At 41.5% G+C, this 23512-nt stretch overlaps 1 protein-coding gene across 3 annotated transcripts in view; it reads left to right on the forward strand.

Annotated features, from left to right (window-relative positions):
• The window catches only part of NBAS (NBAS subunit of NRZ tethering complex), a 329555-nt gene that overhangs the window by 185763 nt on the left and 120280 nt on the right, over positions 1-23512 (forward strand). For all 3 annotated transcript variants that reach the window (XM_053891145.1, XM_019451545.2, XM_053891146.1), the window contains 3 exons: positions 14336-14500; positions 17563-17676; positions 18003-18126. In XM_053891145.1, the coding sequence (XP_053747120.1) occupies positions 14336-14500; positions 17563-17676; positions 18003-18126 (403 nt within the window). The remainder of the gene's footprint in view (positions 1-14335; positions 14501-17562; positions 17677-18002; positions 18127-23512) is intronic.

The following is a 23512-nucleotide window of genomic DNA, read 5'->3' on the forward strand; positions in this document are numbered from 1 at the left end:
ATCCTTTCTTGAGTAGGTGATTTGAAAATGTTTGTCTCTCCGTGTGTGACTTGAGTTTTTCATCTTCATAAAGTGCAAACATGTCTAATGTGGCTGAAGTCCAGCCTACCAGTACTCTTTTATTGCTTATGCTGTGGTATCGTATCTAAGAAATGGACGCATGACTCAAGAGTGTGAGCATTTATTCCTATGCTTTTTTTTTTTTTTTTTATAGTTTTGGCTCCTGTGTTTATTGATAAGGAAGTAATAATCCACTTTTTGTGTGAAATAACTGTAGGCCTGAGGAATATTCATATACGAAAAGGTGAATTAGAGCTTCTTAACATACACAAAAATTAGTTCATTGAGATGGTATTTGTTTTGTTTTCTTTTATGTTTTATGATAGCTTATTCCTTCATAAAGAATTAAACATTTTTTAAAATGTTTATTTATTTTTGAGAGAGAGAGAGAGAGACAGAGTGTGAGCAGTGCAGGGGCAGAGAGAGAGAAAGAGGGAGACACCGAATCCGAAGCAGGCTCCAGGCTCTGAGCTGTCAGCACAGAGCCCCATGTGGGGCTCGAACTCACAAAGTGTGAGATCATGACCTGAGCCAAGTCGGATGCTTAACGGAGCCATGCAGGCATGCCAAGGATTTTAAATTTCATATTTGGTATGCACAAAGACATTAATATTTTGAAGTTCGAAAAGAAAGAGTTTCATCTGGAATGGATTTTTGTTAAAATTATCACTTTCCTATCCACCCTCCCCCCCCCACCCGCCCCCGATGTGTTTTAGAATTTTGGTTTCCAAGCTCATTGAGGGGGTCATTCCATTCTGTTTACTTTGTATCTCCCTAGACCTTCTCTAAGGATTCTATAGTTTTGTGGTTTTCCTCAGTCTGTACCCTTAGTGCTTCGGTCCAGAACATGTCATGTCCTATTAATACCTTTTGACGTGGGACTCCCAACCTCTTGTACTGTTGAGGATCTGAGGAATCCAGGCATGGAGCCAACGAGGGACTTGGGCCCTGTTAGTTCTCTGCCTCTTTATTCCTGCAATTTTGTATAAATACATAATCCCAGGCAGTGGGTCTGATCCTCTTACAGGGGATCCTTTCGATTCACAGTTCCCTCGAGAGGAGCATTTCACAGCCACTGTCAGCATCTCAGTTCCGAGCCCCGAAATGTTGAATTCCATTGAACGTGAGTGCCTTTCTACTTTTGTTTTTAATTACCCTTAATATTCTGGAGTACCATGAGCACATTGCAACAGGAGTTCACTGCTCCATCCTGACTGGAATTCATAATGGCTTTCTTAATTACAAAAATAACACAATCTTTTATTTTAGCAATCCATTTAAGAGGAGGCATGGGTTCAGATAACTGACACTATTTAGCATATTTTATTCCTGAAAGTTAAAAAAAAAAAAAGAAATGTAAAACATCTATGATAAAATATTAATAATATTTGTTAACTTTTGATAAGAAGTACATGGAAATTTATGGTAGCTTTGGCCTTTCTACTTTTTAAAATATGAAATAGAGGTGCCTGGGTGGCTCAGTTGGTTAAGTGTCCAACTTCAGCTCAGGTCATGATCTCACGGTTTGTGGGTTCAAGCCCCACATCGGGCTCCGTGCAGACAGCTGGGAGCCTGGAGCCTGCTTTGGATTCTATGTCTCCCTCTCTCTCTGCCCCTCTCCTGCTCAGGCTCTGTCTATCAAAAATAAATAAATATTAAAAAAATAATAAATTATGAAGTAATTTAATCAGCAGTACATTAGTATTAGTACATTAGTTCTCTTTCTTCTCTTAGTTCTTTCTACCCATACCATGAAGCCCACTGCTTAGAGGTAAACATTTTTAAGTTTATATATATCTTCCAGAATTTTTCTGAGTATGAACAGATTTTCTGGATAGCTGTTGTCTATCTCCTGGAGAATTATTATTTTTTAAACTTAAAATGGATTCGTACTGCATATATTAATTCCACATTAAAAAATTGTTTTTTAACGTTTACCCATTTTGGGGAGACAGAGAGAGACAGAGTGTAAGTAGGGGTGGGGCAGAGAGAGAGGGAGACATAGAATTTGAAGCAGGCTCCAGGCTCTGAGCTGTCAGCACAGAGCCCGAGGCTGGACTTGAACTCACAAACTGTGAGATCGTGACCTGAGCTGAAGTGGGACACTTAACCGATTAGCCACCCAGGTGCCCCTGCATATTAATTTAAAGCTTGTTTTTTTCCACGTAATGTTATTTGTCACAGATAGCTGCCCTTCTCCTTATATACAGACCATTTATATAATGGCAGGTTAGCGGTCATTTGATGTATGTACAAAAATTTATCTTTTGCTTTGTTTTTGAACATTTAGATTATGTTTGATTTTCCTCTCTTTTAGACTGAGCCGCAGTGAACATTTTACGTACACATTTTGTGTAGTCATGCATTGCTCTGGGATAAAGTGGTGGGAATGAGCTCCTGAGATAGAGAATTTCCTATCTTCTTATAATGTATTCTCCATAACTTTGTTAAGTGCTGATTGCTTTCTTTACTGTTGTGACACCAGCACATCACTGGGAACAGAGTAGGTCCTTATTAACTTTTTTTTTTTTGGATAACATTGCCTGATGAGTGTGTACGTGAGACTGAGTTCATGGTGATCTGTGACATCGCGAACTGGATGATAACGCAGAGCCAGCACGATTCACAAGACTCCTGCATTTCATTCACCATGTGGTGTATCCTCTCTCACTGAGGTCTGACCGAAGGAGGGCGTGCTCTGCCCATTGGCATGCTTGTAGGAGACTGTGATCGCTCGGTCCACGGCTTGATGGTCAGGACTGTGAATCCTGTCACTTTGATTGGCTCGGAGAATCGGGGCCACGGATTTCCATTCCTCAGAAAGGCTTAGATTAGCTGCCTCCTCACCGGGCTCTGCCACTCATGTTCCAGGTTCTCTTCTTTCTTTCATCCTGCCCTTTCTCACAGAGTACATGCGTTTCTAATACATTCGTTTCGTTTCTTTAAGTTTCTTTGACTCTTTCAGTAACAAAGAATACTTTTTTTTTTTTTTTACTTTTTAATCTAGACTTGGATTTAAATCCACTTGCAAAGGATACTTTTCAAATAACATGTCTCAGTTTCAGTGAAATCTGGGGGATTTGACAGTTTGCTTTTAAGGAGGCCTTGCGATCTGATCACACGGCTCATCTGTACCATGCTGAGGGACTTTGTGTACACGCTTTGGTTTTATACACAGTAGTGGCCACATCTTTTTCTCCAGTTGTCGTTTGCGTGCTCTCCATGCGTCTTTTTCTCCTCACTGTTTCCTCAGAACAGCTTGTGTTTGGGTCACCAGTGACCTCCTGTTGGTAAATTCACGCATCAAGTCTGTCTTTATCTTACGTGACGTATCAGTAACATCGGATACGCACTTGTTTCAGGGACAGTCTATTCGTTTTCTTTATACCTCATTGGCCACTTACTCTCACCGTGTTTGTTGGTCCTTCCTCATTTCTCTAGCTAAATGTTAGATACCTCAGGTCTCAGTCTTTAATCTCTTCTCTGTCTCTGCTGATTCCCTAGCTGATTGCACGTGTGATCGTGCAACTTTGTGCGGGTGATTCTCTACGTGTAGCTTGAGCCCTGATCTTCTGAGTTCCAGGCTTGTGTGCGCGACTGCCAATCTGGCATCTGTACTTCCCTTTCTTACAGGCATCGCATCTGAACGTGTTAAAAGTGAGCCACTGATTTTAGCATCTCACCCTTCACCCCAGCTATCGGTGGTGTTCCTTCTGTGCTCTTTCCTATGTCAAAAAATGGCAGCTCCATCTTTCTAGTTGTTTAGGTCATAAACCTTGTCATCCTCCTCAGTTCTCTTTGTCCTGTGTAACACAAGCAGTCTGTCAAGAAAGCCTGGTGGATGCACTCTCCCAGTGGACTTGGAATTAGACCATATTTTACCATCACCACTGCTACCACCCTGGTTAAGTTATTGCCGTGTCTCACCTAGAGTTTTATGGTAGTGTTCTGTTTGTCTGCCTCTTTCGGCCCTTTTCCTTGCTCTAGTTGGTGCTCAACAAGGCAGCCAGAGTGATTCTTTAAAAATATGTCAGATCATGCCACATTGCGTGGAGTACAAGCTAAGCTTTTATGATCTCCTATGAGGACACCCATGATCTATCTTCCCTACTACCTGTTTGACTTGATCTCTTCTCTCCTTAACCCCCCACTGACTTTGCCCACTGTACTCCAGGCATACTGCCCTTCTTTCCATTCTCTAAACATTCCCTCTGGTCCTTATACTTGCTGTGTTCTTCTCTCACATATTCAGTGACTTATCTTCACTCCTTCCAGGTCTCTGCTCAAATGTCTGCTCAGTGACAGCTTCCCCGGTCCCTGCATACACAATTACAGTGTTCCCCCTACTCCCAATATACCACTTTATTTTTCTTCCTAGCTCTTTTCCTATCATTTATCTGATACACCTCTCTGACATGCTTTATATTTATCTTTGGCTTATCTCCTCTTGGAATACAAGAGGAGCTCTGGGTGGCAGGAGTCCTGTTTTGTTCACTGCTCTGTTTTCAGTATCTACTACAAGTGTCCTTGTTGTATTTGATGTCCAAATATTTGTTGAATATGTGAAGAAAATAAATGAGGAAGGTTAAGATGTGGATATGATGGGTGTGGATAAATTCTTTTATTATAAGGGGAAGAATATTCCAGTGGGATCCAATTTGATAAGTTCTCAGTTCATTGGTGAAATAAGGCAAATTTCCTGTTTGCCGGTCTTTCCTAATGTACTATGAGTTCCTTGAGAGCAGGGACAATGTCTTAATCATTGTGGTAACCCTGTTGCCTAGCACTGGGTCTTAAACATAGTAAGCATGCCAGGGGTATATGTTCAGTAAATTTATTTTGTGGATGGATTTAGAACCCCAAATTATTTAATCAAAAGAGATTTAAAATTTTGGCATGGTGAAAGAAAATAAAAATATACTTCACATACCTGTATTTTTCCTAACTACAGGTCTCTTAATCTTGGTCCAGGAATGCCAGCAGATTCAAGAAGGGTTTGATTCCCAAAGCCCCTGAAGTAGTGTGCTGTATTTGGGTGTGTGTGTGTGTGTTGTGTGTGTGTGGGGGGTGTGTGTATGTGACTTTGTGTGTTCCTGTGTGTGCACAGCATGTGTATTCTGTTTTCTGGAGGAATGACTTCCAGCTTTGATCGGAATTGTGTAGGGGTTCATGATTCGCAAAGGTGAAAACATCTGAATTATATAACCTGACCTGTTACTTAGCGGATAAACTGAAGCAGAGTCAGACCTTAGAGCGATTTGCTCCATAGGGTATTTTTCAATTTGCTGCTTCTGACAGATTCATTTTTTCTTTTCTTCTCTTTTTATTTTGTCTTTTCTTTCTTTCTTTCCTTCCTTTCTTTTCTTTCTTCTCTTTCCTTCTCTTTCTTTTCTTTCTCTTTTCTTTCCTTTCCTTCTTTTCTTTTCTTTTCTTTTCTTCTCTTTTCTCTTTCTTTCTTTTCCCTCAGACACTTCTAAAAGTATCACCAGTAATAATAAAGACTATATTCTTAATATTTTAGGTTCAGGGTGAAATTTGCTAGAAGCGTTGGGTGCAGGGAAGAACTTTGGATCATCTAAAGACCTGTTGGAAGGGAAGGGATGGTGGATGAGTTCAGTTCGGGCGCTATTTGTAATCCTTACCTATTTTGTGCGTACCACCAACTCAGTTTATAGGAGGCAAACAGATTTCTCAGAAATTAACCCTTATGTTACCAGATACCAGAGGTAGCAACTCCAAAATAGATTATTCATTATAGTCCTTGATCAACAAGACTCTGTAAGCCAAACTTGAGATGTGGAACTGTTCTTGTTCTCGTGAACCTGGTCGGTAATGGTGTCTGTTGTAGAATTTGAAAGATACTGTTAGTGCTTTGGAAGTTAACCTCTGAGCTGTGTAACATATTGACGTTAATGAGATTTCATGTTAAATTTTATGCTGGCAGTTGTTGATTTGGTTTGGGGGATTAATCTATTTCTGCTGTTATACATTCTAAATTAATTAACAGTGTGCAACTATGAATATAAAAAGTGCCAGTAGTAATCGTTTCAGGAGTAAATTTTGCCCAGCCTCCCCCCCCCCCATTATATGTATTTGAATGAAAACTATTTTCCTCATTAATTATTCTAGGTAGAGTATAATTCTGGTAGACTGTCCCAAAGTTCGATGCTTCTTCTGTGGTCCAAATGAGCCTTTTATTTTACTTTCTCTTTTGTAATTCTCATCAGGGAATCTCTTACAAGCCTTTTATCTCGTACATTTCTGAGCATGTCAATTTCATTTATCTTCTGGAACAAGCTTTTAATTTTCATATGTCTTAAATGTCCTGTCTGAAGTTAGCCTATCTGTATGAAATAGAGAAGTAAAGTTTAGGTTCATTTTATGAAATGGAATGATTGTCTTATAGCCTGTATTTTTTGATATCTTTCAGTTGACGTGATTTTCCTCTGAGTGAAGTTGCATTCTGTTCAAGTGCCGTTTACTTCTTACCTTGTTTGTAGTTTTAATTCTGTACTTGGATTAGTTGATGACAGTTTAACCATTCAATACACCCTCTCAATTAAGAAGATTATAAAGGTGAACAAGATTTGAAATGTGGCACGAAGTCTTATTTGAATAACATTAGCTACTATAGGCACAACATATTAGGCCTGAGAAAATGTATCCTCAAACATTTCAATAGTGCAGTAAAGCCAGACTTCTACATATCTACAGGTATACACTATAAGTTAAGGATTTTCCCATGCTTTGAGGATATAGTGGTAAATAAACATAATCCCTACCTTTGCAAAGCTACTGTCTAGTTGGGAAGGCAAACAAAAAAAAATGAGATTATCAAAATTTTATGGTAAGTGCATTGAAAGGATGCATCTGATGCTCCAGGTGCATAGGAGAGAGGGTGGGACACTGTCTTAACAGGATTTTACTTACAGCAAAAATATTACAGGTCAACAAAAATATAGAAGAACATCTTTGTGAGCTTAGAGTAAGCAACAATTTCTTAAATATACAAAAAATACTAATTGTAAAGTGAAAAAAATGATAAATTAGAGTAATGTAAAATTTAAGAACTTCTATTAACCAAAAGACAACATTAAGACGATGAAAATATAATCTGCCAAGTAGTAAAACATATTCACAATCTGTATATGTAATAAGGATGTGTGTCCAGAACATGTGAAGAACTAGAGGTGAGTAGGAAAGGCAGATCACCAACAGAAGAAAGGCAAAACACTTGAACAGACACTTCACAAAAGATGGTCAGATGACCAATGAATCTATTAAAAGCTGTTCGACTTCATTAGTCATCAGAGAGATTCAAATTAAAACCACAAAGAGATACTATTATATCCTCAGTGCTACCGCTAAAAGGAAATAGACATGTAATGCTAGATGTTGGCATGGATGTGGAGTGACCAGACTGTTGTAATTGCTGGTTAGAGTATAAATGTTTGGCACTATTCACTAAGTCTGGACATATGCATCCTCTGTGTTTTAGTAATCCCCCTACTAGATTTGTTTCCAGAAATGCATATATTCACCAAAAGATAACTATTAGCATGTTCAAGGCAGCACTATTGGTATTAGCTACAAACTGGAGAGTATCCAAATACTCATCAATAGAGAAAAAGGATAAGTAAGTTCTGATATGCTCACACTACATAACACTGTTACATTAACAGTGTAACGATATTACGCTAACAACGAATTGGACAGTCTTCAACTACTTGCAAGAATATGGATGAATTTATGTTGAATGATAGAAATCAGACCCCAAGACACACTTCCATTCATGTAAAGTATAAAAATAGGCAAAACTAATTTATACTACCAGAAGTCAGAATAGCATCTACCTCGGCCATGGGGATGGCTAGAAGTGATCTCAAAAGCGGCATCTGGGATCCTGGTGATGGTCTGTGACTTAGTCTAAGTGCTGATTGCATGAGTGTGTTATAATTTACCAAACTGTATGCTTGCGTGCATACATTTTTTAATGTATCTTCTTCTTCGATAAAAGGTTTTAAAGAAAGATCTCTAAGCCTGGATTAAAGACAGGAAGAGAGACTGTATCCTGGCAGTATTGTCTTTGTATTGCGATGCTGTGAATAAGTACTATCTTCTTTTCCCCCTAACCTTTTGAATTTTTCAAACCGTCTTTAATGAGATCATATTTTCGTGACACAGGAGAGTAAGTACTCTCAAATACATTCATATGTGCTTGTGATGTTGCTCGTGTGTCACATCCCTCTGCAGAACAAGTGGACCACATGTTTTGATAGCCCGACCTGGTCAGGAAGAGGAGACACCCCTAGGCCAGTTGCATGTGGGCAGCATCTGCACTTTACTTGTGCATCATATGGCTTCTGCATACCTATCTTGCAGTGTTATTCTAAAACCCAGGAATGACCAGAGGAAGCACCTGCCCAGCACCTGACACATAGGAACCATTTAGTAAATGGTAGCCGTCATGTCTCTTATGTAATATAAACCAGACTCCTATTAGACATCACTCCTAGAAAAAAAAATATGTGTGTATATATATATATATATCTTTTTTTCCTAAGTTTGAGAGAGACAGAGCGTAAGTGGGGGAGGGGCAGAGAGAGAGGGAGAGGGATAATCCCGAGCAAGCCCTGCACCGTCAGTGCTGGGCCCAGTGCGAGGTTTGATGTGGGGTTCGAATCCACGAACCCTGAGATCATGACCTGAACTGAAGTCACATGCTCAGCGGATGGAGCCATCCAGCTGCCCCCTGATCTTTCTTATTTCTCTCTGCAAACCTGGTCCTGTCTTCATTCTTTCTCAGTAACTTGCATTGTTCCTTGTTTTCCCCCACTGCGTCTAACCTTGCTTAGCTAACCATGAATGTTTGCTTGGATTCCTGACTTATCTTCTGTTCTCTTCTTTCTCTCTGCTCTTCACTGAGACCCAGCTTGGTGACCATGTGCTTTATTTGTTAGGAAGTTGGAGTCAGAATCCTTGAATTTCTCTGCTTATCTGACTTACCTCAGGCCCTTTTCACTTTGAGAAGAATTAGAAATAAAAACATTTAAATTTAATATATGCATTCAGGTGGCAAAATACCCTTATGGCAACCTCATATATTCCTAGCATCACGATCCTAATTCGGCCCGTGATTATTTTAAGCTTGGACTAACACACCAACCTCCTGACTGGATTCTTGTGCCTGGAATGATATTTCTAAAACACAGATCTGAGTTTGCCACTCCCTTTGCGTGAACGGTTTTAGTGGCTTCCCGTCTGTCAGGCCAGCAGTGGGGGTGCTTTGGCCTGGTCAGCGGGGTTCTCGCTCCAGCTCCTTCTCTGTCCCTCCATGCTGGTGATCGATCGGCCCCTTGCCCTCGCGTGCCACTGTCCACACCGTCACTGACTTGATCGAGATTCCTCCAGTTTGCTGTGTTGTTTCATTTCACGCTCTCGTTCTTGTGTAAGTCTGCCTGAAAGTATCTCTTCCTCCTTTGGGGGGTGGGGGGGCCTGCGTTCTTTCCCGATGAGATACTACCTTCTGTGTGAAGCCTTCTGTGATTGCGCCTCTGGGCAGAGGAGGTGTGGCCTCTCTTCGTGTCGCGTGGCACCGTAGATGTATGTCTACTTTAGAGGCTGAGATTGTACTGCAGGGCCGTGTCCACATCTCTGCCTCCCTCCCTGGTTTCTGAGCAACTTGAGAGCACAGACTGTGTTTTCCCTGTTTTTGTCACCTCATTGCCTGGTGTAGGGCGTGACACCGAATGAGAGTCACGCGGTAACTGCCATGTAAGTGAATGAATTCTAATTTGCTTCTGTGGTTTTTTTTTTTTCCAGTTGTAAATATTAAGTAATTCAGAAATATAGCCAATAAATTGAGATGCTTACTGTATACTTTACATATATATCTGTATCTCCTATATCTATATAAAGAGAGACAATGTATACTTCAGATTCCTTCTGAGATTTATTTCTGGCGAAGAACTATTTTTGGCAATGTTATTCACACAGGGACACATAGAGCTCTCTCCTCTCCACGCACGGTTGGCAAGTGGGGGGATCTTAGACACAGAATGAAGCAGAGTATACACGACCTCCACAGCTTTCGGTAGCCCGGAGAGGTGTGCTTAGGCCGGACTTGGTCACATGCACGATGACAGGCTGACCAGGAGACTAAGGCCACACCCTGTAAATGCGGGACAGGAGCTGGAGGTAACATTGCCACTGTGTGACATCACATGCTCCTTGGCTGGGGTTGTGGCCTTACTAGCGAAGAGGGGCCTCTGCAGTGCAGGAGCTGGAATCAGCTTATTTTTCTTCGTTGATGAACCAGCTGTTTGTGGTACCAAAGCGGTGACTGAATGAGCCTCCACTGCTGTCTCCTCACATAGCAAAGAGATTAAGGACAGAAAGGAATCCTAGTAATGCTACCACTAAAGCTATTGTGTGTGTGTGTGTGTGTGTGTGTGTGTGTGTGTGTGTGTATTTCCTTCTGGTTCTTATGCCCAGTACATGTATGAAGCACTTTGTAAAGTGCTGGCACATAGCAAGCTGCCATCATTATCACTCTTGAAGGGAGAAGTCTGGTTTTTCTTACGTAGGACTTCCTGCCTTGTCCTTTGAGGTTTGGATGATGAGTTTAAGTCTCTCATCATCTCTCCGTCCACGCTCTTCACCCCCTCCGTCCAACACATGCTGAGGAGAGGGGGTGTGTGTAATTGTCCTGATTGCTGAAATTGAGAGAAGAAACTGGAAATGTAAGGCTTAGCACCCCCACCCCACCCCACCCCAGCTGGGCTCCCTCCTGCTTATGCCTGTCCACAGAAAGGGTGCATTCTGCTTTGATCTTTGTTCCTTGAGGTTACGCACATGAGGGTTATGTTATTTATCTGTTATTTTAGTACAAAGCCCTTGAAATACAGTGTGGCACATTACAGCACATCTCATTTTGGAATAGCCACGTATCAAGCGTGCGATAGCCCCGCATGACTATGGCTAATGGGTTGGGCGGCACTGGTTTGAGGCAGTTCTGGGTATTCGTTGTGCTCAGTTTCCCTCTGAGCTGCCATGGTGATTTTGGTTAGGCTTGTCTCCTCTGTAGACTCAACTCCTCCTTGGAAAAGTTACTGCAAGACTTGCAGAAAAATTTTAGCCTAATTATGACAGTGGATTTAAGCCATGTTCTCTATTCCAGAATGAAGATAGTATTGCTGATTTCTCGGATTCCTACTTATATATTTTTAATTAAAAAAATCATGCAAGATTCAGTTGTGGGTTACAGAAAATATTCTAGCTCTTAGCAGAAGGAGTTTTTTTTTTTTTTTTTTTTAATGGAAAATTAGGGGCTTTATGGAGATTAGGATTAAAAATCACTGAAAGGACTGGAGGAGCAGGCTTTAGATATGTTTCTAAGACCAACTACTAGAAAAATTACAGAACCTGCCTGCTAGGGGAGCTGCAATCTGCCATAAATCAGCTGGGAAAGCAGAAAGCCACTCCTTATCAGTTGGCTCCAGTGGTAACTGACTACCAGGATACAAGCCAGCCTTTACACGCATAAAACTAGAGTCTGGGCACTGGGGCTTCTATTACCACTGTTGTAGAAGAATAACTAAGACTGTGAAAGGAAGGAAAAGAGGAAAGGAAGGAAGGAAGGAAGGAAGGAAGGAAGGAAGGAAGGAAGGAAGGAAGGAAGGAAGGAAGGAAAGCAGCAGAAGGCAGAAGTAACAGGTGTGGTCTCTACTAGAGTTCTGCCTCCCAAATTCCATGCAGCAGGTGCATTTTCGAGAGGAGAACTAGATTATGTGTGGAACGCCAATATAGGGAGTCTGAGAGATGTAGTCTTTAACGTATCAACTTGTAACAGTAGTAGGACAGTTTGTAGGGGCAGAATGGCATTCAGTGAACCAAGCTGCAGTATCTGAGATGATCTGAAACCCAGGAGAGGTATTGTGTTTTATTGGCACCTAAACCCCAAACGGTTTTTTTTAACGTTGTTGCTCTTATAAGTATACAAGCAACTTAATGTGATTTTTTTTCCGTATTAACATCCAGTGTTTATGTTGTTTTTATAATCAAATGACAATGATTACATTGAGTTGGTATTTTATACTTTTCTCAATGTCCAAAGAGCCCACAGGAAACAGTTTTTAAAACTTTTTTAAAATTGAGATATATTTGACATAAACCATTGTTTTAGCATAAGGTTATTAATTTGGCATATTTATATTGCAGTATGGTTGCCATTATAGCTTAGCTAGCACCACTACTCTGTCACCTAATTATCATTTCTTCTAGTGTTGGGACACAACTTTTTTCATGTTTAAAGCACAGTTTAGAAAATCTTACCAGAAGCCTTAAACAAAAACTGGATAAGTTAAGTTGTAAGCATTGGTTAGTAAAGTTTAAATTCATTTCCTTTTGGAAGTAAGAGTAAAGTTCACAGAGTTTTCTAGAAATTAAGTATCCTAACATGATGTATTTGTTTTCTATTGCTGCTATAACATATTACCACAAATTCAGCCACTTAAAAACAATGCAAATAAATTATCTTCTAATTCCCCTAGGACGGAGATCTGGCAGACTTTGATGGGTCTGTCTTTAGTCTCACATGGCCAAGATCATGGTGCACACAGGGCTGTGCTCTTTTCTCGAGCCTCAAAGGAGGATCTGTTTCCATGCTCACTCATGGAGTTGGCAGAAGTCGATTCCTTGTGGTCATAGGACGGAGGTCCCTGTAGCCTTGCTGGCTGTCACCTCAGAGCTGTTTGCAGCCTCTAGATGCCGCTCACATGCCTAGGCTTGTGGTCGCTTTCTCCGTCTTCAAAGCCAGCGACGATGGGTTGAGTCTCCAATGCCTCAGGTTTCTCTTTGCCTCTTCCCCCGTGGCATGTCCCGGACGCCCTCTCTCTGACCCTAACTGAGAAAGCTTCTCTGTTTAAAGGCTCGTGTGATTAAAGGCTCGTTTAAAGGACCAGTAATTTTGGATACTCTTTACTTCAGGGTCAGTGTCCTTAATCATATCTGCAGAGTCCCTTTGCCATGAAATGCGGTGTATTCCCAGGTTCCAGGGATTGGGACGTGGACGTCTTTGGGGGTCTTTAATGCTACTTACCATAAAGGGCAACTGGCCGGGTAGTCTGCAATGGTGCATTATTTGTGGTGTGATAATGCCCTGGAGACTACTGAGTGATTATTACATAGTTTACATTTTTTATTGCTTGTGCTGTGATATGGATCTAAATAGCCAAACTAAACTCTCCTTCTATTAGTATTAAGAAGGCTATTGAAATAGTGGGACTAGGCCTCAATTTTTGCTTTCTATTAAATGGGAAACTTAAAATAAGCGGAAGTAGATTAACACTAAACCAAGAACTTGGTTTTTGTAGAACAAGTAATGTTTTTCTTTGATCAGAAGCAGATGTGATTGTTGTCATTTCCATTTAAAATGAAGTTAATATATTAGCATTTTTCTCCACATGGAATCTCTCAGGTGAGTAAATGGGGAGTCAGAATTTTCGCTTGATTGCTTCAAGATTGGCAGGAAGTTTCATGTTATAAACCTTTTAAACACTATTAATCATCAAGTTGTTTAGATGAAAAACAAAATACCTTTCGACATTTATAGATGGGCCCTCTGAATTCTCTCCCTTTGTCTGGGTCATAGTAGCATTGTTCAAATGAATAATTTATTTTGTAATTAACCTAAATAACAAATACTTCAGAATCTCTAAGAAATAAATGGGAGTTTGTCTTTGTAGGATATTAGATTGGTAAAAAATCAAGAGCCCATTATTTGCTTTGTAAATGTTTCTGAAGGGGATTCTTTGACAATGCACCATGATGGTTTTTCCTTTACCAAATTTTCTTTTGTAAATGCTCCAAGGAGGTACGATATGCCAATAATGCTTCATTTCCCGTTTTTTTGTTGCTAGCCAAGATGGATTTTATTTTTTATTTTTATTTTTTTTAAGTTTATTTATTTTGAGAGGCAGCATGAGTGGGAGAAGGGCACAGAGAGAGAGAAAGAGAGAGAATGAATCCCAAGCAGGCTCCCTGCTGTCAGCACAGAGCCTGACATGGGGCTAGAACCCACAGAACTGCGAGATCATGACCTGAGCCAAAAATAAGAGTCGGACGCCCAACCCGACTGAGCCATACAGGTGCCCCACAGATGGATTTTACAATGTATCTTTGTGTCTGATAATTGTCAGTAACCTCATGATCACCCTCTGTTCCTACAACAGTGACAGCCTACATTTTTGATCTTGCCATTTTCTTTTCTAACTAGGGTGAAGCCAGCATTCCTGGCAGCAACACAGACCTGTTCCACTGGGGCACCGCGGCCACCATGAAAGTCCTGTCCAGCACCACGACCACCACCAAGGCCGTGCTGCAGGCCGTGAGTGATGGGCAGTGGTGGAAGAAGTCTTTAACTTACCTTCGGCCACTTCAAGTAAGCGATGCCTCTTTTTTCTAAAGACCCATTGTGTGGCTTATGTCAGTCCATCGGCACTGGTTTTCAGTTGCGTTCATGTTGTTACAGCTTTCTCTTCTCTAGATCCTTAAAATAATCCGTTAAGAAATCTAAGCCTCCCATCATCCAGGGGAAGAGTAATTTATTTTATAGAATGTGGCATTTATTTTATAGAATTTTATAGGGTCTTGCAAAAGACACTGCTACAGATTTAGGTGTGATTAGATGTCAGAATTAGAATTTAGGGGGATGAAAAGGAAAATGATTCCATCAGTGCTTACTTGTTTTTGCTGTATTTCTGTGGGCCAGTAGTCATGAAAAAGCGCTCGAAGCTGGCAGGAAGGCTGAGGTTATTGGGCTGCTATAACAGTAATACCACATACTGGGGGGCGTAACAACAACCATTTCTTCCTCACGGTTCTAGAGGCTGGGAAGTCTGAGATCAAAGCTCCGGAAGATTTAGTGTCTGCTGGGGTCTGCTTGCTATGTTCTCACATGGTGGAAGGGGTGAGGGAGCTCTCTGGAGTCTTCTTTTATAAGAGGTCTGGTCCGTCCCATTCATGAGGGCTCCATTTCCCAGAGCTGACCACCTCTGCAAGGTCCCAACTCTTATTTTTTTGGGGGTATGACATAGTGATTTGACAACTCTATACGCTATCCTGTACTCACCACAAACATAGCTGCCATCTGTCACCATACAACACTCTTACAGTGGCCTTGACCATGTTCCCTATGCTGTACCTTTCCTACCTGTGACTTACCCATTCTGTAACTGGAAGCCTGTACCTCCCACTCCCCTTCGCCCACTTTGCCTATCCCCCACCCCCTCCCCTCTGGCCCCCACCGGTTCTCTTATTTATGGGTCTGTTTATGCCTTTTTATTTTTTTCTTTTGGTTTGCTACTTCATTTTTTAGATTCCACATATAAGTGCAATCATATTTTATTTGTCTTACTTAGCATAATACCCTCTAAGTCTATCCATGTCAACACAAATGACAAGACCTCATTCATTTTTATGGCTGAGTAATATTTCATCGTGTATATATACCCAGAAGCCCCACCCACCTCTTAATTGTCATGTTGGGGCTTAGAATTTCAACATGTGAATTTCAGCAGGCGACACGAACATTCAGTTTCTAGTAGGTGCTCTGGGTAAAGAGAGCAGCGTATCAGACTTTTTCACCCATTCTGGAAGTCGAGGTCAGGACAAGCGTTTGAGCGATTGTGCTCTCTGTGATGCATGAAATCCACTGCTCCTCTGCTGACTTCCGTGCGTTCTCACCCTGCAGTCCTTGGGCTCTCCGGAAAGCTCAGAGGAAAGAGAAACATGCTGTTTACCAGGTCACCCCAGACACTCTCTGGGTGTAGCGTTCATTTTATTCGCTGTCCAAGTACTCTTCAGGCGTCTTCGGTGTGCCAGAGCCCAAGCTAGTGATTGGGAGCAGGGCGGCAAGCCCTTTGCCTGGCAGAGCCTGCACACAGACCCGCCAATAAAGTAATTGTGCAATAATGTAGCGGTAGGCAGTCATGCAGACGGTGAGGAGGCTTCTGCAAGGTGGCGGGAGAAGGATCCGTATCGGGGAGAGAGAAGTTCTGATGTCTGACGTGGATAGAAGGTGGGGTTCCCAGGACTCACTCTCAGCGGAAGCCTGACTGAGCCACATAGAGCACATGCAGAGCCCTTTTCGGAGGAAGGTGCTTGACATCCTTGTAGAACAGAAAGGAGGCCTGTGTAGTATGAACAGAGCAGCAGGGAAGAACGGTAGGAGATGAGAGGAAGGAGCTGGTGTCCAGAGCCTTGTAGAGACACTGGTGGGGTCCACAGGTCTTATTCTGAGTAGGACGGGGAGCTGGTGTGGAGTGCAGGCAATGCTGTCGTGTGATCCACCTTCATTTAAGGTCATCTGAGTGCTGTGTAGAGAGCTGGCCGGGTGAGTCAGGAGTAGGAGCAAAGAGGCTCCAGGCGAGAGGTAGTGCTGGGGTGACTGGAGAGCCAGGGAGGAAGTGGGAGATGCGTTCTGTGGACCTGTGGGTGGTCTGGGTGTGGACTCTGCGGGAAAGAGGAGAACCAGGGATGACCTGGCCAAGACGGTTGGGTAGATGTCCATACCACTGACTGCGATGGAGAGTGCTTGACTTTGGGGGACGGCTCTGCGTCTCCTATCGTGGTGTGTGTCACTTGGGTTATGATTTTGGTCACTTTTCTGTCTCCCCTCGTGGACCTTTTGGGGGTATGTGTCTCAGATGAAATGTTTAACCCTGTGCCTGATACTGGATCATTTTTGGTAAGTGTACTTATAGTTGTCATCGTCATGTACAGAAGGGCCTTTGCTGCTGCCCAAGGTCATGGTTGGCACACGGTGGGGTGTGGGGTAGCGGCGACATGAGCGGGGACGTGACAGGGGCGCACTTCCTTCCAGCCTCCAGCTGGGAGGGTTTCAGCAGTGAGGTATGAGGCAGGCCTGCAAGCAGGGGGGTGGCGGGGGGGTTTAACGAGGCAGTCAGCAATGGACAGGCTGCTCCTAGTGGAAGAAAGGCCTAGAAGCTGGTATGATGCGTGTAGTAGATCGGCTGGTTGGAGGGAAGAATTAGCCTTCGATGTTAACTAATGATGTTAACTGACCTCAAGGAACTTTAAGTGTTATTTTACGTGGTTTAGACTTGATGCTGCTGCCTGTTGGTATTGCTCAAAGCTGGGCAAGGGAGCTATGTGTACCAAGTGATGTTTGAGGAAGGTTATTCGACTGTAGGCTAGAAAACTTGCCGTGAGTCGAACACTGATTGCTTCTTTGTTTCTGATTCACTGATGTCAAAGTGACCGGAGAATCCAGAGGCGCTGCAGGGTCAGGTGGAAGCGCCCCTCTTAGAGGGCAGCTGTTATTCCTACGTCCTCTGCTGGGTGTCTGTGTTGCTGTGACACTCTCTGTAGCTCACACACTGCACGTGGGTCAGTTTCTCCTGAAATCATCCCTGCTTCCCTTCTCCCCCCACCCCCAGGGCCTTTCTTTTTACCCACTGTTCTTCACTTTGTTCTATTTAGGGGCGAGAGTTTGGCGGTGCTTATCAAACGGGAACCATAGCCAATGAAGGGCTAGAAAGACAAGGGTACCATCCTTTTTATGAATCTGTCCTCTCCGATCCCTTTGTCACAGAGGTAAGGACAGTGCGCCTAAGAACGTAGGCTCAACTGTCATGCTCTTGTGGGCATTTCAGTAAAAAAAAAAAACCCTAAAATATTGTTGAAAATGTACATCTTTGGCTTCGTACTCATGTTATTCACTGGTTTTATATGACTTGTGTCTATTATGACATATTATGAGATTAAAATCTGTTTGAAACTTTACATAAAATAATGTGCTTTAGTAAGTGAGAAGTTATAATTCGCATCATCAGAAGGTATAAAAGCCTATGATTCTGTTCTTAGAACATCTTCATAGAAGAAAAGACACCCTACTAAATGGTGTAACCGCTTCTGTCTAGTCTGCAGTGACCTGTGACCCGTATCAGCACGTTCCAGTAGAAAGCTTTGCAGAAGTATTGCTAAGAACTGGAAAACTGGCTGAGACGAAAACTGAAGGGGAGGAGGTATTTCCAACAACAGAAGGTAGGAAAGAAAGTTCTAGCTCCTTGACCGTGTGTAAGTCTTACTAGGAGATCCGTAAGTGAAAAACTATATGAATGAATGGAAGTTGGGAAAAACAAGAATATAAATTTTCAGTAGTTTTGAATACTTAACCTGACACCACCATTCACTTATTTAAAACATTTATTGAGTGCCTTCCATTTTCTGGATACTTACTAATATTGAGGATTTAAAAGGATAAGGATGATAGGATTCCTCTATTTAAGTTTCTAATTATGTGAAGTGATTCTTACAGTGAATGGTATAAAGTGCTCAATAAATATTCGATGCTTTCCGATTTTATGTGTTAATTAAGAACTCTGAAGTATTTGCTTCACAGAAGGTACATGTGTATTTCACTTAAGAATTTTCTGTGTGGCAGCATATCTTTTCACGTAGAATATTTTGAAAAGAATTCAATGTACGCAAGTTCACCGATGGCATCTTACCATTTGTGTGTTTTTTTCTCTTTCATCTCCTTACTTCTTTTTAAGGTTCCAGGATCGTTTCCTCAACTGTTTTCTTTCATTTCCCTCTCTCTCTGCTCTGTCATCCATAGTGAATACCTCATGATTTAAAGGCTGCCGGAGTTTCAGCCATCTTGTCTATATTCCAAGCATCAGTAAGAAGAAAAGAGAAGGGAGGGCAAAACATTGTGTCCTTGGCAGACCTATCCACACCTGCCACTTACATATTTCTGGCTGTCTCTCACCACCAGTAAATCTGGATGATGCTGTCTTAACTGAGCACATCGATGTATGGGGTAAAATTGGGAAAAATGTGTATGTGGAGTAGAACTTCTGTTTTTCCCAGAATCCTGTTCTTGTCACTTATTTTTGGATAATCCTTCTTTCAATCAGTATTTATATGTAGTTGGAAAGAGGGGGAACAAATACCACTTTTCTATCTACTGTGTGGACCTCTTGAATACTAGAGGTTTTTATTAAGTATACCATTTTCCTTCAGTTCTGAATGTATGTTTTTTTTTTTACCTCTTATTTCTGAAATCAGGGTGTCTCACAATCGATGAGTACGTTTTTCTTTGTTTGCTTTTCTCCAAAAAGCTATTATTAAATTCATGGCACGTCTCAGAAACAATGCTGAATATACATGAAGAGTGTAGTTACATTGCTGTTTCCCCTTTTAACTATTCTTTATTACCGCTTGCTTTTCTTTTTTTGATTGTCTTTTAAGTATTTTTTTTTCAGTTCCATAGACATTTATTGGTAGGCGGCATTTGCTTTGCCTACTGCAAGAGAAGCCCCGTATCAAATGCTATTAGTACAGTATTTTATTTAATCTGAATAACAGACCACCTGATAGTTACCATCAGTTGTATTTTACGTTGTAAAGAAGCATGTCTCAGAGATAAGAATAGTTTTGTTTTTATTTTTGTTTTGTTTAAGTTACACAGCCAGTGGTTGGTTGAACTGAATTCAGATTCAGCGTTGATCATTGCAGTGGGTAGTATTCTCCCCATTTTACCAGCCTCTGCAGGGGACTGCATTAGGCCTTGAATCAAAAATAATAACCGCAACGAACAAAAACATGACAGTGTCACTTAGTTTGATATTTTCTGTTCAAAATTTGTTAATATGTCGAAGTTACCATTTTTTGCAGGGTGGAGTTTGCAGCAGAAAAAATTGTCCTGAAGAGTAAAAGCATCTCAAAATGGAATCACTGTTTGTTCCTTTTTCATCTTATCACACGTGACCTTTTTCATCTTATCACATGTGACCTGTCCATACTCATGTTCTGCAGGGATACCAGAGAAGTAGGAAGTGTCCTCTGTTTCACCCATTTGTTCCTCAGACCTGTTTCTGGATAAATTCTCTGTAATTGTTTGCTTGTGGATCAAAGTATGAATGGCTATTGAGCTGCTTTGCACAGATAGAGTCTAAGACCTTAGGAAAATAGTGGGTTGGATGTCGAAGTGTATCACCCATTGATTGGCATAATAATGGACTAAAATCATAACCGGGAAGTTTGGAAACATGGATTGATACAGTGTTTTGCTTAGCTTGCATCATACATATATGTGCTGATGAGAGTATCTGTCATACAAAGGGCATGCTTCGCCCAAAGGCAAAACAGTGGCATCACATTGTCCAACCTGCAGATGCCTTCTTAGAGCAAGCATCCCGTCTCAGACTGATTTCTCAGTGTATTTAAGGCTTCTGCTATTTTCCAGAGCTGTGTTCTTTTTTTTTTTTTTTTTTTTTTTTTTTTTTTTTTTGAGAAAGTGAAAGGCCCTCATGAGGTGCAGATTTCTGGGTTAGTAGGCCTCCCCTTTTCATAGTGTCTTGAGAGTACTTGACCATCTCTGCTGCACTTGGTAACTAAATGATGGGACATTCAAGTGATATTGAACCATGAAGCAGGTGAGAGAGACTTTCTTCAGGCGCTGTGTGGAGTAGGGGACACGTGCCTAATGATGGACCAGGGGACCTCTTCCAGTGCCTTTTCTCACCATATGTCCTTTACTCACTGAAGGAGTGGTCCTTGAGCCACCTGTGTGCTCGGCATTGTCCACATACTTGGAATATAAAGTCACAGAAGACCTGGTCTTGTCCTCCAAGGGCTTACTGTCCAGGTGAGGAGACAAGACAGACACATTTGTGTGTGATAAGGGCTATGAGAGCAGACGCAAGAGGTGTTGGGATTATAGACGTGTGACAGCCACGTGGAAAGGTGGCCTGAAGAGGCTCCCAAGCTGGTGATACTTGACCTGGGATTTGAAGGATGAAGAAGGGCAACGTAGATCAAAAGAGCAGGGGGAGTTGTTTCGCATTAGAGCCCCTTGGAAACATTTTTAAGAAGTGCTGAAGCCTGGGATCCACTACAGACCTTGTATTTCAGAACGTCTGAAGTGCAGCCCATGCATGAAATACTTTTAGAGTTCCTAAGGCAATTCACTTGGGAAGCCATGGTGAAGACCCTTTGGAAGTTTCACTTAACACGCTAGCATCTCTCTACCCATCACGTGTCTGTTCTTCAAACCGACACACTTGCTTTGTAAACCTCTCACCTGGCAATCTGGAGAATGCCACCTATACCTGTTATGTCTGTGTCTGGTCTCTTCCCATTGGGGGTCAAACCCTGCATAAGGACTCTTCCCATTGCGTGTCCTATCTGTTTCTAAGGTGTACAGGCCTGCTCAGGTTTTCCATATGGCAGACGTGAAGTCAGCGTCTCCACGGTGACAAGAGTGAGCACAGTGTGTGTGTCAGTTGCTGGGACAGGAATTGAGGCCGCGCTCTTGGCGAATCCGACTCTAACTTCTCAGGGGCGTGTGCGCCGTTCTTAGTAGTGTCTGTGAGATTTTAGTGGGACTGCAGGTGTTTTTTTTTGTGTGTGTGTGTCCTGGTGTTTCATCAAATTGTCTTTTCCGACGCTCAGATTTTACTACTCCACCAAGGGAAAGGATCCAAGTCCGTTGAAGTATTAAAAATTTTTTCCCAATATTACTCAGTTGAGTGGGAAAAAGATTTCAGAATGCTTGTATATGTTAAAAATGGAATTTTTTTAAAATGTAGAGGTGATTTTAATAATCTCTTTAGTTTACATTTGGGGATGCAACTTATGATGCATGTTCATAAGCACTGTCAACATTTGACATCCCTTGATAATGCTATTTTATCTGAGATAGGTGTCTTTGGGTGCTTTATAAAATCAAATATTTGTCAGAAACTCAGCAGATTTGAAGAGTGATATAGGCTAACTGACCCAAAATAGAAATTGTGAAAATATGACTTCTAACTTTGGTTCAGAAATAGGTCATAATACAAATTAAACTTCCCAATATGATCTGGCTTTTCAGAATTTTTTAATAAAGTTGATGAAGAGGTTTTTATGGAGACTAGCTGAAGAAAATTGATCATTATTTATTTAGCTAAATGAATGATTTAATGGCTAATGATTTCCAAATCAATAATATGGGCAGCTCTCCTATGTGAATTTAGTTCTGGAATTAAATTTATCATAGAGTGCTTTCCAGAGGCACTTAGTTTGCACAGAATTAGTGCTTGGAGGCTTATGCATAGATTTCATCTGATTTTGACTGTATAACTTGTTTAGAAAATGCATTATATTCAAGATTTTAGAGCCAGCATTGCAAATTAAATTCATATACACTTTTAAATGTAAGGCAGGCTTCCCCTCCCACCCCCACCCCCCATATACCTTAATGGTACAGTAAAATCACGGCAACTCAGTCTGTAGTCATCATGACATCTGGTGAATCCCAGTGAGACCTTTTGGGATCAGTCTACTTCACATCCTCACTGATAATTTTGTCGAATGTTCTTCAGTGGCTTCAGATTCAAAGACTGAGCAGCTTCCTGTATGTGGGGTTTGATTTTCACTTTGCAGAAGTCCTGGAGTCTCCATGCTGCCTAGAAGGTTTTAATGCCCAGAGGCGTGACTTCATGTAACCCTAATTACCATCCCGAGGCCCCATCTCCAAATACCGTCACATGAGGGATTGCGGTTTCAACAAATAAATTTCAAGGGAGCACAGACAGTTTGTTCACAACACTGTCTTTACAAATTAGCTACTTTTCTGAGCGTAGGTGATTTACATTAGCTTTCCAAGCCCGTGTAGAAAGCAAGATAACACTGTCTCCTTTGGGGGGTTTTTGTGATGCAAAAAGAATTAGAGCTAATTCATGCAAAGCATCTTTCTCATATCTGGCCTGTTGGAGCAGATATTTTAAAAATTATAGGCATTTTTGTTTTATACTACTAATAATTGCTGGGTAAAGAAATGGCATGAATGCAGGCAGAGAGTTTGCATATAAATCATTAGAGATTCAGACTAATTTAGCTGGTGTGTAGGACAGGGATAATACCAGTTAAAACTGTAAATTAAGGTTGGCCCATATTTATCGAGATCTTGAACATCAAATAAAATTTAATTTTCATTCTTCAGGAAATGGGAGACCATTGAAGAGCTGCATATCTGCATTGCGTTTGTGTACATGTGTGTTTTAAGCTGTTGAGACACGATTACACTGATGCTTGATGAAAAATAACAGGAAGTTAGTATGAAAGTACGGTTTTAAAATGGATTGGAATGGATTGGAAGGCATCAAGTAGGGTTGAAAGATTCCAGTTTTTAAAGTAGAGTGTGTGGCAGTGGAAGTAGAAAGCCTGTGGGAATGAGTTCTTTGGAAATGAATCAGCCTGCTTGGGTGGCTGACGGTTGGAAGCAGGGGAGAGGGTGAAGTCCAGGATGACTCTGGGATTTTGTGTTTTGCTAACTGGGAGAATAGTGCACCCTTTTCAGAAATATGAATGATACCGAGGAGAGAATTAGTAACGTGGGGGGATATTTGAGTGGCAGGGTCACAATAACCGGTCGGTAATA

Source organism: Panthera pardus, unplaced genomic scaffold (genome assembly GCF_024362965.1).
Source record: "Panthera pardus isolate Hobbes unplaced genomic scaffold, ASM2436296v1 HiC_scaffold_26, whole genome shotgun sequence".
Classification (NCBI taxonomy): Eukaryota; Metazoa; Chordata; class Mammalia; order Carnivora; family Felidae; genus Panthera; species Panthera pardus.